The sequence below is a fragment of the Channa argus genome, chromosome 3 (assembly GCF_033026475.1).
Source record: "Channa argus isolate prfri chromosome 3, Channa argus male v1.0, whole genome shotgun sequence".
NCBI classification, from domain to species: domain Eukaryota; kingdom Metazoa; phylum Chordata; class Actinopteri; order Anabantiformes; family Channidae; genus Channa; species Channa argus.
In genome coordinates, this window is record NC_090199.1 from 14907063 (window position 1) to 14925090 (window position 18028).

The 18028-nt window shown below is 39.8% G+C and overlaps 1 protein-coding gene across 2 annotated transcripts; it reads right to left on the bottom strand.

The window, feature by feature from the left end:
- Positions 1-605: 605 nt before the first annotated feature.
- Positions 606-17149, bottom strand: lcorl (ligand dependent nuclear receptor corepressor-like). Of its 2 annotated transcripts, XM_067496934.1 has the most exons (8): positions 16993-17149; positions 15977-16042; positions 13145-13233; positions 12911-13028; positions 11938-12162; positions 11736-11811; positions 1049-6336; positions 606-932 (listed from the first exon to the last, which is right to left on the bottom strand). In XM_067496934.1, exons 1-8 carry the CDS (start codon positions 17084-17086, stop codon positions 925-927), a joined length of 5964 nt encoding a protein of 1987 aa, XP_067353035.1. In that variant the 5' UTR covers positions 17087-17149; the 3' UTR covers positions 606-924. The 2 variants fall into 2 exon arrangements, with proteins under 2 accessions (XP_067353035.1, XP_067353036.1); XM_067496935.1 differs by lacking the exons at positions 606-932; positions 1049-6336 and adding an exon at positions 6928-10954.
- Between the last annotated feature and the right edge of the window lie 879 nt (positions 17150-18028).

Here is an 18028-nt window from a genome sequence, read left to right on the forward strand (position 1 = left end):
AACTGCATAATGCCATTTTCTTCATTACGTCACATATATCTCTGCGTATTGGGGAGTATCAGGGTCAACTTTGAACCAAGTAAGAACATTTACTAAATGGTGGCTGATGCTGAGACTTGCAAATGTTTAAAATTTACTTCAAATCACATTAAGAAAAACTTTAGTCATCTGCCAATTAGTTCAACAAAGAATTTTATATTTAGAGTTTGAACACAGACACTGATCCTTAAAGTATCAGTGGGCTGATCCAGAGGATTCCTTCATTTAAAGCCCATTTTTGGCCACCGGCTCGCAATACAACAGTGACAGTAACATCAAAGGTAAATACTGCAAAGAAGGTTTGGATTGAGAAAATATCAATCTAAAATATCAATCACTTATACATTTTTTCCCCCACACCTAAAATATAAAATAATTAATTACAAATTTTAACAGTGCCAAAATTTGGGGGCGATTTTAAAACGGTACACTTTTATGGTGGAGACCGACTATTATTCAAATTGTAACTAGTTTCAGATTACAAGTATGCTAAAACATTCTCTGAATGTGGCTGCCTGAAGGTACTTTTTAGTAGGGAAGATAGCACTGTCTTTATGCAGTCAAGCTTTGTTTTTCCTTCTAATACAGCAACTCTGACAGGCTGTATAAGCACTTGCCCATTATAACTCTGGTAGATTAAAATCATTATGTCAAGGGCAAGTTATAATAGAAACAAAAACAAACAAACAAAAAAAAAACATTCTGTACATCAATGATTAAAATAGTGCAACATCAAGCTTTTGTTAAGTTAGACTGCTACATAATTGCTGAGTGTAGGACTAAACCATAGTGGGATGGTCAGTCCACGTGGTCAGCTTAATGTCCAAAGGCACCACGTTAAACCACAGTCGCTTTTCCCAGGTAGGGGGAGACCTCATGCTTCATTCAGTTTTCTGTCAGATAATAGAGAGCATAAAATTACTTTGTGGCGTTTTAAAACTCAAGCTTGAGAAATGACAATTTAATACGTCAAGTGTTACTAAATAAATAAAAGAAGCAAGGTAGTTACCAAACACAAAGTCACACCATCTCGGCCCGGTTAGGCCCCTCATCCGCGATTGTCTCAACATTTTCGCTGGTGGTGGCTCAGAAGACACAACCCCAGGACCTTTGTATTTGCCTTTTTGTCTCCTCACTGGCATCTCATCGTGCTCCTGGATTGACTGAGGTGCTAAACTGGCCAGCTCTCTTGAGGCAGTCCTCCTATTGGTGCTCCCTTTCCTTTCAGTTTTCACAGTTTTAACAACTCCCACCAGTTCTCTATGCCTTCCTGCAAACAGGTATGCAGAAGGTGACCCATCATCCAGTGTCACAGTACAGGAGTCCCACTCTTCCTCATTTGATTCATTGTCTGGAGAGTTGATCTTCCTCAGAAACACCCGGCATTCCTTCAGTTTCTCAGGACTCCAGGCTTTAGAGCAGATGTTCTGCTCTTTGGGTACATCCACAGGTTCCTGAGTTTGGTCCAAGCAGTCAGATAACTTGTGTTTCATTGGTCTGCATAATGCTTTATGTTTTGGTTGTAATACAGTTACTACATGTCCATTTAAACAACTTGTAGCTACTTTTAAACTGTTTTTACTCCTCTGCTTTGTTTGCCACCTCTCTCTTTCTTTCTGGGTTAGGAACTTTATCCTTGCTCTAAACAGAGTGGCCTGGTATTTACTAAATGTTATACTTCCCCACCATTGAACTCCTTGCTTCAGTCTACCTGTTGCAAACCTGCGAGTAAAAAGTTGTCGCCTAACAGTGTGTGTCGACAATGGTAAGTTATTCTTCTGCTTCAATCTTCTTTGAGCCTGTTGATGTTGCAAAGGACTTTTTGGCACAGTTCTGGCGAACTTTTTGATGTGTTTGCGAAGTCGCTCTGCCTGAGGACTTGGGCAAACACTTTTCTTACTGGCAGAACGAGGGAAATGCATAAGTTCATAAGGGTTACGGGAGCTTGCCTTCTTGACAATAGCGAGCGACTGTGTCTCTGTGGTCTGCATGAACCATGAGCAGAGCTGTTGCATGCTACAGGACCTTGGTTTGTTAGGGGAACAGTCAAACAGTGTTCGAACCACAGAGGAATGTTTGGACTTCTTGGCCAATGAATTGTTACTTTTAGTGCCTAGTTCAGAATTAAAGGAAATTTCCTTTTCTTGGTTCTCCACCGTGTCTGAGACCCAGGTGTCAGAGATGAGCCGTATTCGCCTGGCAAGCTCCTGGTTCATTGTCCTTTTCTCAGTTGATGCTGCCCACCACCTAAGTGTCTCCTTTCGGGCAAAGATTGAGTCAACAGATACTCCTGCCACTCTACTCAGTTCCTGAGAGATGTTTGTCTCGTGTCCATAGAGCCTGTTCTCCCCTGAATTTCCTACACTACCTGGTTGCCCCTCCTTTCTTCTTTCATTGCTGGCCTTGTTTAACAGAAGCTGTTTAGAGCGTCGTAGCAGAGTATTACTGTGGCTATATGATCTAGAGGTGGAAGTAGCAACAGCATGCAGAAAGTAGACGGATGGTTTTCGCACCCTCATTGAGTGACGCACTGCTACAGGCTGATTTGGTAGTTTGTTAGTTTCATCATTTGTTCCTATCCCTTTCTCTGTTGGACCGTTTCGGCTAGTTGAGTGATGACTGATTGTCCCAGGCTCTTTGGCAGATTTAAATTCTGGTAGAAATAATTTCTTATGAATTAGTGTTTCAGGAGACTGGTGAGTATCCTTATTTATGAGAATTTCACGGTGGCGAGGTGACACTGTTGTTACTGTGACTGAGATTCCAGAGATTTTAACTTTTGCTGGTCTACCTGGTTTCCTCATGGGTACAGAATTATCCTGCTTCTGACACTTGATGTTACTACTTGATTGGGGTGCAGACTCTTTCACAGGGCTGATAAAACCTAACCCCTCTGAAGAATCTGTTGGAGCCATTTCCGTACCTCGTGAGCTGGTTTTTGAGTTGGGCCTTAAAATGCCCAATTCACTTTTAAGGCCTACGGCTTGCCAAGCATCACGAAATTCTGTCTGTAGCTGGTCAAAACCAAAAGACACCATTCGTTTGTTTCTCCTCGAACGACCATACACAACTGTAATTTTGAGGTTCTTATTTTTCTCTTCAACGTCACATGCAACAACAGACTTTTCATTTACAGTTTTTGTCCCAATTACTGAATCAACTTCCTTTTGCTTGCGTGGTCTGCCAATTGGCCTCTTTACTTTTTGCTCCAGCTGTGGTCCAAGCTTCTTTGGTCGGCCCGGACGTCTTTTTGGTGGAGTGGTTTCAGGGAAAGACAGTAAGTCACATGGTGATCTCCGACTCTCTGTTCCAGGTATACGCTTAGTTGGAGTAACTTCACCTATCTTTCTGGAACCCATTTTAGGTGATGATGAAGCTGACTTGAATGAAAAGGCTGATTTGGGTGATGTAGAACCAGACTTTCTTGGTGAAGGAGATGACTTGGGTGTTGAGCTGGCCAACTTAGCTGGTGAAGACACACACTTGCTAGGTGAAGAAACTGACTTGGCTGACGAAGAGACAGACTTGCTAGGGGAAAAAGCTGCACTGGCTGGTGAAGACGCAGACTTTCTTCTTGGAGAAGATGACTTGGGTGTTGACGTGGTAGACTTAGCTGGTGAACATGCAGACTTTCTTGGCGAAGAAGAGGATTTGGGTGTTGATGTGACTGACTTAGTTGGTGATGAGTCAGACTTTCTTGGCACGGAACCTGACTTGGCTGGTGAACTAGATGATCTTTTGGGGGAGGTAGCAGACTTTAGTGGTAAAGAAACTGATTTTACTTTTGATGTAGCAGACTTTTTGTTCTGGATTTTGTGTATCCCAGGTGTCCCTGACCATGAAGATGCTTCACATGGGTCAAAGGGTTCATCTTCTTGTGTGTTAGAAGCAGAGCCTGCTGATTTGAGACTATATCTGACTCCTCCTTCATCCTTTACTGGTGATACAAACATGAGCTTTATTGGACTTATGTACTGGACTTGGGAGTTGGGAGTACTCTGAGCATAGGTAGCAGGCTTATTGATGACATTCATATTTGCTGAATTTTTGAGATTTGATCTAAGTGAAGATGATCTTAGCCTTCCAAATGGTTTGGCACAGTTGCTGCCATCTGCACTACAGTCTGAGATTGGTTTTGTAAGACTATTCTTTTTGTCAGCCGCAGTATTCGATAAGACCTTGCATTGATCTTTTGACCTTCTGTGGGATTTTCCACATTGGTCCTTACTTGTTGATTGAACGGCAGGCTTCACTGTACGCTCAGGTAAGAATAAATGGGTTTCATTTCCTGATTCAAGCCGTGTATCCAGAGGATCTTGGTCTTTGAATAAGGCATCCAAGGTGTTAGATGTCAAAACTTTCTCCCTTTGGGTACTCTGGTTAAAGATACTTTCAGAGAAACATGCAGCATAGAACATCTTCCTTGGCTCTGTGACATAGGAAGAAAACCGCTGAGGAGGAACTATATTTCTCCTAGATCTCACTTCATCCCTGGAGTGCTTCGATAAACATTTCTGCCTCTCTCCGATAGCCTTACAGCAAGCTTTGCCTTTACAAAATTTACTCTCAGAATTCTGACCTGAAGGAGTTGCTTCATGGTTTCTATTACTTAAACCAATATCCCAACCAACTTCTTCACAGGATCTCCCACACTGTTTAGCTGAGGCTGCAGTCAATACCTGGGTTTGCAAATCTTCACCTTTTAAGTATTCTTTGCCGTCTTTGCTCTGCTGCTTATGGAAGGGTATTTGAGTGCCTGAGACAGTGAGATCTTTCTCCTCACTTGATATTTCCCTTTCTTTCCCCTCAGTTTTAAGGATCTGAATGTCCTCCAATACTGTTGCTGTCTGTATCTCTCCTTTTTCTTCATCCCTGTATCTTTTTGAAGAGAGAATATTTAGTGGTCTACATGACACAGTTACAGTAACATTTCTGTCTTTCAGTTTTGCCTTCTTTGCTGGTGGTTCAAGCATGGCAAGCTCCCGTTTAATTTTTAAAGAATGTCTCCTGATAGAGGCATCATTGGCAGGTGTTGTAATTGCAGCAAGGACTTCCTTGCGACGACGTGAGCGGGTATTAGGTGACTTGGGCTTGCTGTCATGGCGATTGAAAAGCTCGCTGATATTGTAGTCGCTAGGACTGCCTTTGTGAAGCACTTTGGTGATGATTTCAGTCAGATGGGCATCGGCATGACACTGCAAGTTCTGACTGGTTGAAGGAGACTGTGGCTGCTCTTTCTCAGAAACATCAACAACTAGGGAAACCAGAGGTGGATCCTTCTTTAGAGGTCTGATTGTCTCAATTTTCTCACTAAAGCGATTCACAACATCTTGCAGTAGCGTCCTACCTGGATTCTGCTCATCCTGACTACTTCTTGGGGTCCTACAATGTAGCTTCTCTTCTGTATCAGTATCTTGATCTGATTTATTATGGCTCTCATGCATAAGACCATTTTTAGCCAGATGATCAACTTCTTCCTCTTGTCCATGGTGAAAGAGGGAGGGTGGCTTTTCATCAGTTTTCTTACTCATCTCTGAGGAAATAGGGGAAAGAGTGGGAGGAGAGGGGCTTTGCTCTCTGTTTAAGACAGGACAAGGAGGATCCCCACCTCCAAATCCTCTTTCTAACGTATTCCTGATCTGCACTGGACAGGTGTGGTTTGAATAACAGGGACAAGAGTGGGGATTGTGGTGGTTACAGCAGATCGACGAGGAAGGGCATAAACTAGAGGAGGGGTTTGATAATGCAGAAGAGGATGCAAATGAAAACATTAAATTATTGACACGATCTACAGCCAAGCTTTGGCAGGATATGCAGCGCAGCCTCTTGGGGCACAGAACAGTGACTGTTTCCATCCCGAACCTCTGCACACAGCAGTAGCTTGAGCCCACAGAAGCTTCATTTTTACAGTCTTTTAAAGGGTAGTGATGGGTGCTACAATTGGAGTTTGAGTCTCCTGAATGGTACATTGTGCTGCCATGACCCTGATGATCACAATCATGTAAAAGGTAGTAAGGGTTGTTGTGGGCTTTACATTCACCAAATCTGACTGCAAGAGGGTTAACACTGTCCTGTGGTTTTACACCACAGTGACAGCAGTGAGATTCCGACTGCCCTACAGGTGTGCAAGTAGGAAAAGATAGCATTTTTTCCTGGTGTGCCAGCTTCAGAATCTGGTAGAGTAAGGAACGATGTGCTAGGCAGAGTGAGCTGAGAACTGCATCCAACACAGAGCTCTGATGACATTTAGTCCCTCGCTGTCCCTGATCTCCCAGTTCTTCTGATGGCAGCAAGGAGCTGGAGGCCAAAATGCAAAGAATGGAGTTAGGACGTTATACTCATAGCTGAGCCCAGTTTCAAATGAGAACCAACAAATACTCAAGGTAACAACCATGTCTGCTCATGTTTTAAACACTACAGTAAACTTGCTACAATAGTCTGGCTTTGATTTCCATATCCAGTGTTCTGTAATAATGGGGCCTGTTGAATCAAACACACAATTGTTAAAATTAAGGCAAACATAAAATTCCTGCCTCTCATCCAGTTTCAATTAAAAAAAGAAAAAAATTGTATAATAAAACCTTGCAAAAAAAATGTGTACCCTGCAGTGTGTCCCAAATGAAGCCCACTACATTGTCTGCATTCATGAGTATCATTAGATAAGTTATAGATAGTTTAGCTAAAAAATTAAACACACTTATAAATACCACCATTCAGCTACAATAGATACCATCTGTTTTTAAAAATGAGAATAACAAGTAATGAAATCCATGTGTGACAAAATCATAAAAAGTTTGAGTTCCTTTTGCTGCATTCACAGCTTCATGTGTAAGTACACAGCAAGTCTCTGGAACAAAACAACGTGGGTAGTGAAATTTGACAAGAAAATTATTTAAGAACTGTTTTATTGATGAGTTACTGGAGGCAAATGACAACATTCTGCTAAAGCAGAAGAATGATTGTAGAAACGCTCAAATCAAAATGTTCTTAGGAGCACCCAATAGCTAAAAAAACAAACCAAAAATATTTTAAATCAAGTAACAGAAATCAGGTCCTGTAAATGATATGTTCCTCTAAAAAAGCAAGTCGGTGATTTTAAATTCATTAACATTTTTAAGCAGGTCTTATTGTATAGTATTTCCAGCAGTTTGAGCACTGTGACTCTATATCTTGGCCTGGTTTGAATGGGCCAGAAGCAGTATGAGTGCTATATCCTGTAGTATTATTGTCAAATTTGTTACAGTAACCAAATATTTTAAATAATTTAAACAATTCTTAACATAATCACTAAACTACCACAACAAACAGGGGTTTCATTTTTTAACAAATAAAATTTTATAAGCTAACATTTAAAAGCATTCATGCAGCTGTAGCAATACATTTCACATTGCAAGTGTCCCATTACAAATCAAGAACTACAACGAACTAGTAAAAATCACAGTTTTGAAGCACAATAAATAAATAATTACATAGCAAACAACACAGAACAGGTTTCTACAATAAAAATGCTTATCATCATAGTGCAATAGTTGATTAATGCATAAATAGCAGATTTATATTACGCTGTTTATGATTTATCAGCAGTTCAGTCAAAAAAACAATAAAACAAACAAAACGCCTTAAGGTCAATTTAAAAACAAGACCAAATGTGTTCCTTATAATATACTGCAATCAATTCAATGAAATTATACTTTTACTATTATTCTATTTCTCAAGAGTTGTTCAGGCTTGTTTACAAACTGGCCCCTTGATATAAATAAATAGTAGGTAATATCCAAGGTAGAAACTTCATGCTGCACCAGCTCCAGACATATTGTTACAATCAGAGATATCCAAGATCGGAGGCATCAACATTTCTATAGTTGCCAAAGTTGCAAAGTGTCACACAATCTGTTCTAAAAGCTTTTTAGAAATAAGTTTACAATTAGCCTTACATTTACAAATAACACCAACAAGGACAAATACGTGGCTAAGAACAGGCAGATCACCTGTAAATTCCACAAGGCAGAATTGAAACATTCCTTCATTCTAAACCAAATGGCTGACTCACTATAAAATCATTTACTTGAAGTAGTTTAAGTGTTGTTGGCGGTAATACATTTACACTTAGGTGTTGTTCCTTGAGAGACAGAAAGTCATAAGTCGCAAGTGTCCCTAAGCTAATAAGAGCTCATACCCCAGCATATTCACTATCGCAACGCAGAGGTCTGATGTGAAACCTGACACTGGGCTATAGGCAGATAAAGTTCAGAGGTATATGTGGCAATGAGGTTAGAGAGAGAGACAGGCAGGCTGACATCACAGCAAAACAAATAGAAGTTTCTTTGTATGGGTAACCCTGAACTGCTGCTTTGGTAGTAGCACTGTTAATGAAAATAGGCCCATCTCAGAGGCAGACATAAGTGTAGATGCAACATTTAGCATTTCGAATCATTGTCACACTATCAACTATTCATCAAAACTGTAAAACACCAAAACAAAATCTGCAACCTTAAGCAAGCCAATAACAGTAAACCCTACCAATACTTTTATACATTATGAATGACACCTTGGGACTGCATTAGTTGAAATAGGCTTCTTTGTTGTAGCTACACTTGTGCCAGGGAACTGGTCCCATAAAGTAAGTTTCAAGCAGCAGTTTTAATGAGGTTAACAGTAATACAGCTACAGTAGCAGAATTGGTAAGTATCTGATAATAAAACAAATATTTTATAAACAGTACACATACACAATGACAAACATTTCCCAACCTTATTAGTGCACATTTTAAAGCATGCTGCACATTGCATTCTAACTACACTTAATACAATGTTCAGACTAGCTTGCACATATAGAAGAAACTAAGGAGACACATAAATGGCTTTCTTATGCCAATCTCGTCAACAAAAAGTTAAAATGAAGACATAGCCACAACAGCAGTTTATACTGTACAATCTCCCTGTTTGTGGATGTGTCTAACAATAGTAACTCAGGTTTTTAATCCATTATAATGGCTCTAAGTCACTTTAGAAAGCTGCAAATAACATTCATAAATGCTCCACTAACTAAGAGCTTTAAGATTCGAATCAAACCTGAATAACCTAATAACCTAACAACTAGCCAACATAAGAGTCACACTGTATATCTTTGCCCTAAGGAGGTCCACAACTGTGTTTCTCATTCTTGATCCTAGGCAATTTGGTGAACAACAATCAATGTCAGTTTCTCTCCTTGAAGTGAAACCAAATCACATAAACATGAAAACATAAAACTGGCCTTTAAGGATAATACAAGTGTTATTTTATCCTGCAGTTAACAACAATTCTGCAGCAAAGACCAAAACCAACACCCAAGTCCCCCTTACAAGTATGGTCATTCTAGCCAAGACTTTTGTGGCTTATTATACCTCATAAAATTTAATAAAGCAGAAAAGTTTCAGTCATGTCTGATATCAGACCAGATAGATATGTCTGTTATCGCCTCAAAGCTGATACAAACTAGTAGGATTTTTAGCATTGGTATTAAACAATAAATGGATAAAATAATGCAAGCCATATCCTTTAAGATCTGCATCTTCAGTCATTAATAACAGAAGCTAAGAGGAGTTTGTTGAGTTTAGCAGCTCCTGTGAACAAAAGCTGCAACAAGCACCACTGCCCCTTGAAAAATGTAACTTGTAGCTGCTTAAATTAACATCCAGGAATAAGCTATATAAATACAGCTAAAAATATAACTACCACATTACAGACACATAGTTAAAGACCTGAATATTATTATCCGTACATTTTGTAAAGGCATGTGTTGTGTTTTAAAAAGTGCCTCCAGAAAACATATCTTGTCAGAGGTGATGAATTCAAGTGTAGAGTTCTGGAGGCATTTCATGTTCTAGAACCTCTTTGCAGCTGAGGCAAGAGTCCCTGAGTTACTGTAACTACCCATGGAGGCAAGACCAGATGAGCTGGAATTGGATGAGCAAGAGCTGGTAGATTTTCTCTTAGGTGGGTTCTTTAGTGTACCAGTACGCTCCTTGACTTTGTATTCCAGTGTGCTATGAGGCACCCCATAAACCCCCTGGGCCTTGGACACGCTCATTTGACCTCCCATTACCATAGTAATGGCCTCTTCCATCAGCTCGTGATCATACTGGCGGTATCTCCCACGTTTCTTTCTTGGTTGTTTGTCTTTATCCCGGATATTTGCTCCCTCTTCTGAATCATCCAGAGAGGACCTGCATGGTCCTAGGTGATGAGGTGATTGGTTGGCACTGCCCAGACTAGCCTGAACCAAGAAAGGAGGTCTGAGTTTGAAGAGAGATGAAGGTCTTGCAACAGCTGCTGAACTGGCAGTACCCTGTGTTGATGAGGTACACCTATGTAGGTTTTCAGCTATGCTAAAGTTCTCACCTTGGGCTGATCTGTTAGGATCAGAAATGGTACGGACCTGAGGAATACGCAGGTTTGTGGGTGTCTCCAAACTGGGAGTGGGGCTTGGTGGGGGCTGAAGAGCATCCCTGAGCTGGGAAAATGAATGTTGAAGGTGTTTCTCTAAAACAACTGGCTGATAAAAAGTAAGAGAAGACGATGGGAAACTGAAATCTCCACTATCGTCTGGAGCTCCTCCTATTTCTGCGCGCTCTGCCCACGCTGCCACCTTCTGCAGAACAAGACGGGCTTCACCGCCCAACATTGATGTCATCACATTGTATGATGTCATGTCCTCCATGAAATCTCTGTCTTTTGGATGGGGCTGCACCCCAAGACTCTCCCCAGTACAACCATTCAGGCTTAGCCTCAGGGTGTGAAGGGGTATTCCATATAGCAATGCAGCCCGCTGCTCCTGTAGTCTTCCCGATCGTACATCCTTTAAGGCCTTAGACAGCAACCCCTCGGACAGCTCCCAGCTCCTCTCAATATACTCCTTCTGCCTGTGCTGTCTCCTAGGGATGGGATTACCAAACAGCAGGGTCAGGATGGAGGTGATGGAGGGATTTGATTTTGGCATAGGGGACAGGGGGGTGCAGAGCGAGGGGTCCACTCCTTTATGCCTTGTGTTGGTAACATCACTGAGACTGTTTAGTTTCATGTTTGTCTGTTTTCAGTCTGTTTCTGGGCCCTCAAACACGGTGCTGTGTGTCTCATGCACACACATTCTTTGTCTGTGGCAAAGCCTCTTCACGTCCAGGTGGGACAGTCTGTGAATGGCTGGGGTTATATGGGCGCTCACATACAACCCCTGTAGTTTTGTGATATCCTTCTGTGAGAGTCCTACATGCTTGAAGGTTGAATAATCAAACTTTTAACTGGATCAGTAAAAAGGAGGTAGAATTGTTGTGAGGTACTGCAAGTGTACAATCCTGTGCTGTTGGCAAATGTTACAGTACAGTGTCATTTCTGTGACGTTACCGATCAAGAGATAAAAGAGTCAACCCCATAGAGCCAAAACAAACACAAGCTAGCTCTTTGTAATGTCTAAAAATTATTTGATCTAAAACAATGCCAAGCAAAGGAGTGTGCATATTATTCAACCTGAAAATATGTTAATTAGTTAAGTTAAGCAGCACTGCTAAAAACTAAAGTAATGCAACACCTTTTGCATTTCAAACATCAAAACTCAGCCATAAATTATATCCAAAATACATTTGTTCATACATTTTGCTTCCAGGCCAAATACCATTAAAGTTTAGAGAATAAACAATCCAAGAATAACAAAACTCTTACCCTGTGGCTTTGTCATTAGAAGATGATGAGGTTGCTGAGCTGGCAGAGTTCTTGTTGGAGAGGTCGAGCACACCATCTGTTACAGGAAAGAAATATTCAAACTGATAAGGGGCTGAATGACATTGCATTGGTAACTTTGTGGTGTTAGTGCTACACAAGTGTATTGGCTACGAAGTCACAATGTACTGGATGCTTTCCATACCTGGTTCAGATTGACACTCTTTCTCCTCCTGGGTTCGACTCACTGTGAGGTCCAGAGGGGAATCAGATCCTTCTGACAAAGGTGATGAGGTCTTAGTCATAACACCATTTGCACTGCTGTGGACTAGACACTTTGATGCATACTCCATGGCAAACTGATGTATCATCTTCTTCATGAGCTCCTGGGCAACCAGAGGGATGTTGGAATCACAACCCAGGGGCACCTCTAATGGAGAAAAAAAATTGAAATGAGTTGAGTGATTTATGCTATTCTTATAGGATCAGAAAAGAGGGGACAGAAAAGTCCCCAACAGAAGTTTTCTAAAATCTTACACCTACTTCACAAAAATACATTCTGGTTCCACATCAGCATGAAAATTAAAGGGTTTGCAAATTGTCCTTAGGAAAACACATTCTGATTGGGTAATATATTAAAAAGTAAAAAAATAATACCTGCAAAAACTCATATTTAAAACCAGCTCTCTCTTTACTGTCAGGAAGGAATGTGGGCGTATTGAGAATTTATACCATCAGATGATTTTTTTTCCAAATCTAAAATACAGTACCTTGGTCCCTTCACCTACACTTAAATACAGAATAGGAAGCATAGATCGTGGCTTTTGGGGGGGAAGTGACATTCAAATATTAAATAAAATTCACCTCCACTGTATTGGTGTGACAGCAACAGCATCAAATAAGTGCATCAGTACATAAATTTGATAACTTGACTGGATAAAATTGAAACACTGCAGACAGCTAGTGCTAGTCCAAACACCAGTGGCTGTCATTTATAATGCTATTGTCCAATCACAGGATATCAGCCCAATCCTAAATAAGATTGGCCATGCGACATAAAATCTAGAATAACTACAATGAGAAAGCTTATAGCTGTGTGCCCACACCAGGAGCTTATATTGTCATATGCGGACATGTTTGTGTTTGCTTTCTACAAGCCAGGAAGACGACTGAATCACCTTTTTTGTGAAACACGGCTTGAAGGAACTTGTGAGCTGATTGGCTGCTCTCTGAAATCTGACAGGGGGAGTAATCGGAGGGAGAGGACAGAGTTGACATGGATACAGGTACTTGATCCTAAAAAGGCAAAAACAAAACAAACAAACAATATTAAGATTATGTCCTATAACATGTATCATATATGATAAAGAATTCCCACAGCTGTTATTTCTGGATTTTCTTGAAATGCTTACACCAAGTTTGTCCAGAGGAAGGTTGCAGAATGAACACTGTGTGCAGCCCGCTTCAGGGAACCAGTCATCTATCTCTTCAGGTTCACAGTCTGAAAAACAGGATAGCACATAACCAGGCCTTTAATAAATTAGGGAATACTGATGATTTAAAACCAGCCTCCTTCTGTCACATTTTACATAATTTAAAGAGATAGTAGTGGTTTAAAACTGTATCATTACATCTGTTTTATGCTAAGAGAACACTTTACATAGTGCTAACAAATTTCTATCATGATCATATTTATGTTATATTATTTGACAATATGTTTAAATTGTTTTAAAATGCTTGTGTATTATTTATGGCAGATAACATGACAATGCTCTTGAAAAACATTTAGAGGGGTGCACTGGATTATAAACTCTGCGTGAACCATATTGTGCCAGATTTTTTTGATTCTTTCACTATAAGAATTTCTAATGTTACTAGTCTAAACATCTCTAGTTGATTTCTTAACTGAAATTTCTGTACGGTTAATATTATCTTTCAGGGAAAATAAATATTTTATTATTACCTCCTACTAGTCGTCATCAATAATTGTGGTTACAACCACACTAGGTAAACTTTGGCTACTAGATTATGGGCAAATGCATAAATGCCACTCAACCGATGCTTGCCATTTTTTTGCATGGATTATTTAAGTTAACTGAATATTCAATCTTCAGCAAGCACCTCATCATGGCTTCCAGATCTGTGTAGCGCGACTTACATACAGGTTCCAGTCTTGCCTCAATCAAACTCCCCATCTATATAGATACCAAAAACAATGGAATACAGCTTATACTGTACATTTAAATCTCATTCTATTGCGTATGTCTTGCTAAAACTAATGCAGTTTAAGGACTGAGACATACCAGCACATTTATAAACAATGGCAGTGTCAGTGTTGACACACTTACTTGTGTACACTGTTTGAATCATTAAGATTAGCAACAAGGCAGCAGACACTGGTCTATTTTTAAAGCTGACAATAAGAACACTACAAAGGTAATACTTTTGCAACTATAATACATGATTGTTTAATTTGTCTTGAACAAGGAGCAACCAGGGTTCAGATTTGGCCATTTGTTTTTCAATTTGTCCGAGAGCACAATGACATTTGTAATCATTTCATCGAGCTTTACCATGCCCTTAGACTTATTTGTTGCTCAGAATTTTTTTTTTATCTATGATTGAAATCGATGACAGGACACATAAGAATTTTTCGTGTGTCGGCGCTCTGCACTTTGGTGAAGAAACAAACAGGCTTCAAAAAGATGTGTATATGCAGTGAGAAGCATCACTCAACCCTGAACACTCCTAGCTGTGCCAAATTGTATATATCCAGTCAGAATTATCACTGTGGTCCCTAAATGTCTTAATATTGAGTGAGACCTCTTCTCTAGTAAAACTCTCTAAAAGGAAAATGAAAAAACTAACAAATAAAAATCAGCTTATGTTGAATCAGTTTCAAAATCTCTAACATTTACTGTAGTTCTGAATGTGGACTTTCAATAACCTATTTGACTCAAGTAACTGATGGGCAATGTGCTCCAAAGTCAGTAGGCTGTTAATATGTAAATACAAAAAAATACCATACACTTAATATTTATAAAATTTATACTGAGTATTTTGGGCTGGCAAAAATACTTGACAGACTCAGACTACGTAAGCAAAATAACCCCCTCCCTAGGTCAGCTACTACCAGAAGTATAAGCAAATTCTGTGCGAGGCACTGCCAAGAATATGTCTAATATCCAGTTACAACAACAGGACAAGTTGTAGTGACAATGTTAAAAGCGCAGTGTCTTCTGGTGTGGCTATACGCTAATGTGAACAGCCAAACAGACTGGTCATTTTCACTGGTGGGTGACTCCAATAAACATGACAAATCAGCCGAAAAGCCACTGTCAAGGCTCTGACTACCACCAGTAGTGTGGGACAACCTGCAAAGACAAGGTCGACGGATGCTCCCTAAAACCCGGCTAAAATGACAAATGGTGGTGATAGCCTTGGTACATCTTAAGACATGGCTGCATGTTTCGTGTCATGTGAAAAAAAAAAAAAAAAGTTTTTTTTTTTTTTTAAGTTTTCTTCGTTACTGGGGTACTGATGGCAGCGTTGATGTGATGCAAACATATTCACATCTAAAAAGCCTTCGAGTTACAAGCCAGAGAGTCTTTTCAACCCTAGTGTTTACAATGCTGCTACACAGTCTGTGTGGTCGTCAACTATGTAACAAGTGGTAAGGGAAACAAAGGGAAGGTAGTTTACCCATCTTTATCTAGATACTTTCTCCACAATTTTTCAGGTAAATGAAATGACTAACATTATCTTTAAAATGCAAAGTCTAGAAAAACTATGTATACATTAGAATGTATACATAGTTTTTTCATTTGCAAAACAAGGTGAGAAAATATTATGGATAGTATTATATTCCTGTCAAAAAGGAAATGTGAAATTGATTTAATCCCATACATCTTCCTGCTACCATGAATACTCACTAGGGAACTAAATGGATACCAATCTTTGGCTGAAAATACTCAATCACAATTGCGCCATTAATTCCTGGGTAATATTTTATATATTAATATTTTTTATTAAGCACTTCACTTTTCTTTTTCGGAGATAACAATTAGTAAACAAAATTGCCAAGGACACTTAGACATGTGATCAGGAAGACTGAGGCGCGAACCCCCGACCCTATGGGTCACTCTACCAACTGAGCCACTGCCATTTAAGGATTTACACCTTGGGTAATGGGTTTGAGTGACTAATGCACTATTGATTTTTATAATTTCCTACACAAAACCCACCATCAAATAAATTGAGGTCTCTCAGCAGCATCGGGCCAAAGATACCCTCCAAAATGCTTTCAAATCCTGCAAGACAAAATAAACAGAAACAAACCATTAACACTGATCTGAACATTTACCGATGCGCGCTTCCGGTGCTTAGCACAAAGACACAGTACGTCCTACCCTTTTTATGCTTGAGGCAAACTAGGCAAGCATGACAGCAAAGGCAGATATCTTGGCAAGATAAGTGTATTGTTATGTCAGTTGTCAACTTCACGGAAACACCCCATACCTGCCGTATTTAAATACGTATGTTCTTTTACAGCTGTAACTCGAATATTAATTGTTTCATGCGTAATCTGTTTATTTTCAGTGTGATTATACTTCCACAATAAAACGTTAGCGATAGTTAAACAACATAAAACCCTCCTTACGTGGGGTAACGTAACGTAACGTGAGCATTTCGGATTTCTGTACCATGAAAATTGTGTTCAAAATAGCAAACAGTACGAGGGGATACATTACCAGAGACTGCAGAAACGTTTGCTTCTCTCAAATTGCACTGACATTAGCTTCCTTAACGTAGCGACAATCCCCTCCACGAATAACATCCAAAGCGATAACGTTAGCCTAGCATCGCATTAGCATTCTCAACATTTGTATCATAAACAAATCTGTCTATCGATGACACGACCAACTAGATTTAAATTATATGATGTAAATACATGCTAAATGTACAATGTTCCTTAAAACGTATGGCAACACCTAAAATAGCGAGAACCGCCGAGTAGCTGGCTAACGTTACTTCAAACAAACAAAAGAAGCCAACTCGAACAGCTAGCCAGCTGGTAAATATTAGCCTGCCAGCATAACCGCTAAAGCTGGACACCTACGGTGCCAGGCTACTAGCTAGCTATTGGCTAGCTAGCATTAGCTATCAGTCAGATCGGAGTAGCGATCCCTCTGCTACCGGGCTAAATCCATTTTAACGCCGACGATTTTGTACAAGATATAAAAATGCACAAGAATCATACCAACGCAGTGTATCAATTTGTGTCGCCAAGAATCAAGTTCCCGCCGAAAACCTTTCCTTTCTGCCGTGCATTTCGAGCACTGCACGGTCGCCATTCTGCACCTACCCCCCTATATCTCCCTCTGTCTGGGCAACAGGAAGCCGCCGTGTATGCTTTACCGCTGCAGCAACTGTCATACCCGCAGGCTGCCGCAAGAGGGAGTTCCTTACACAGCAAGGACCATGTTATCCCCATACAGGCCCATTGGGTCCAAATTAATACATGGTTTGTTTACAGATAAAACACACGGCTCCTCTGTTTATGGGGCTACCTTTTCTAGAGCTAAATTAAAATTCTGTTTGAATAAAATATTGTATCCACATAATGTACTTCAATTATTGAAAACATAAATCATGGATTTCTAAAGGACTTGTAAGCACAAGATAATTTTTGTGCACAGAAGTCATCAACTTGTAAAATAAGAGCAAAAGTATAAAAATTTCAGAAATTTGTTTGGAATCAGGAAAAGTTACAGGTTTACAGTGTGCTAACTAAAAACACCAGTGTGCTTTTCATTCACAGTAACACACAATTATTGATGTTTTTAAAGTGTGGTAGAGGTAGAGACAATTGTGCTCAGCTAAAGACAATAGGGGGGACCTACGGTGCATTTAACAAAAATCCAAAGCGCAAAAGCAAGAAAAAAGTTGAAATAATTTGCTTAAATTTGTGAATGCTTTTGCAATTTAAACAATGATTGTAAAAGTTTATTTTTCTGCAACATGCAGCCATTGTGATGCTAATTACTTATATGGTTTTTGACATAAGCCCTCTGATATACTTGGGACTAGATGAGGTGTTTACCTACTAACAAAAATGCTCAATTCTATAATGTGTAATTAGTCATTGTGTGTGCTGGTCTCCTAGAAATTGAGACATATCAATAACCCAACAGGTTTACCAGACCTCATATACCTTGGCTGTACAGAATAGAGATTTTATATAAAGATTATACAAATAGATTTGTAAAATCAGCTCAAGCACCGAAGCAGAGTAA

What these genes read in the sequence shown, in the direction of transcription:
- lcorl (XM_067496934.1), bottom strand. Translation starts at nt 17,086, where the DNA reads ATGGCGACCGTGCAGTGCTCGAAATGCACGGCAGAAAGGAAAGGTTTT. An exon ending in TTCCTCTGGACAAACTTGGT is followed by an intron (nt 13,029 to 13,144) that starts GTAAGCATTTCA and finishes TTGCCTTTTTAG; the next exon opens with GATCAAGTACCTGTATCCAT. An exon ending in AGCCGTGTTTCACAAAAAAG is followed by an intron (nt 12,163 to 12,910) that starts GTGATTCAGTCG and finishes TTTCTCCATTAG; the next exon opens with AGGTGCCCCTGGGTTGTGAT.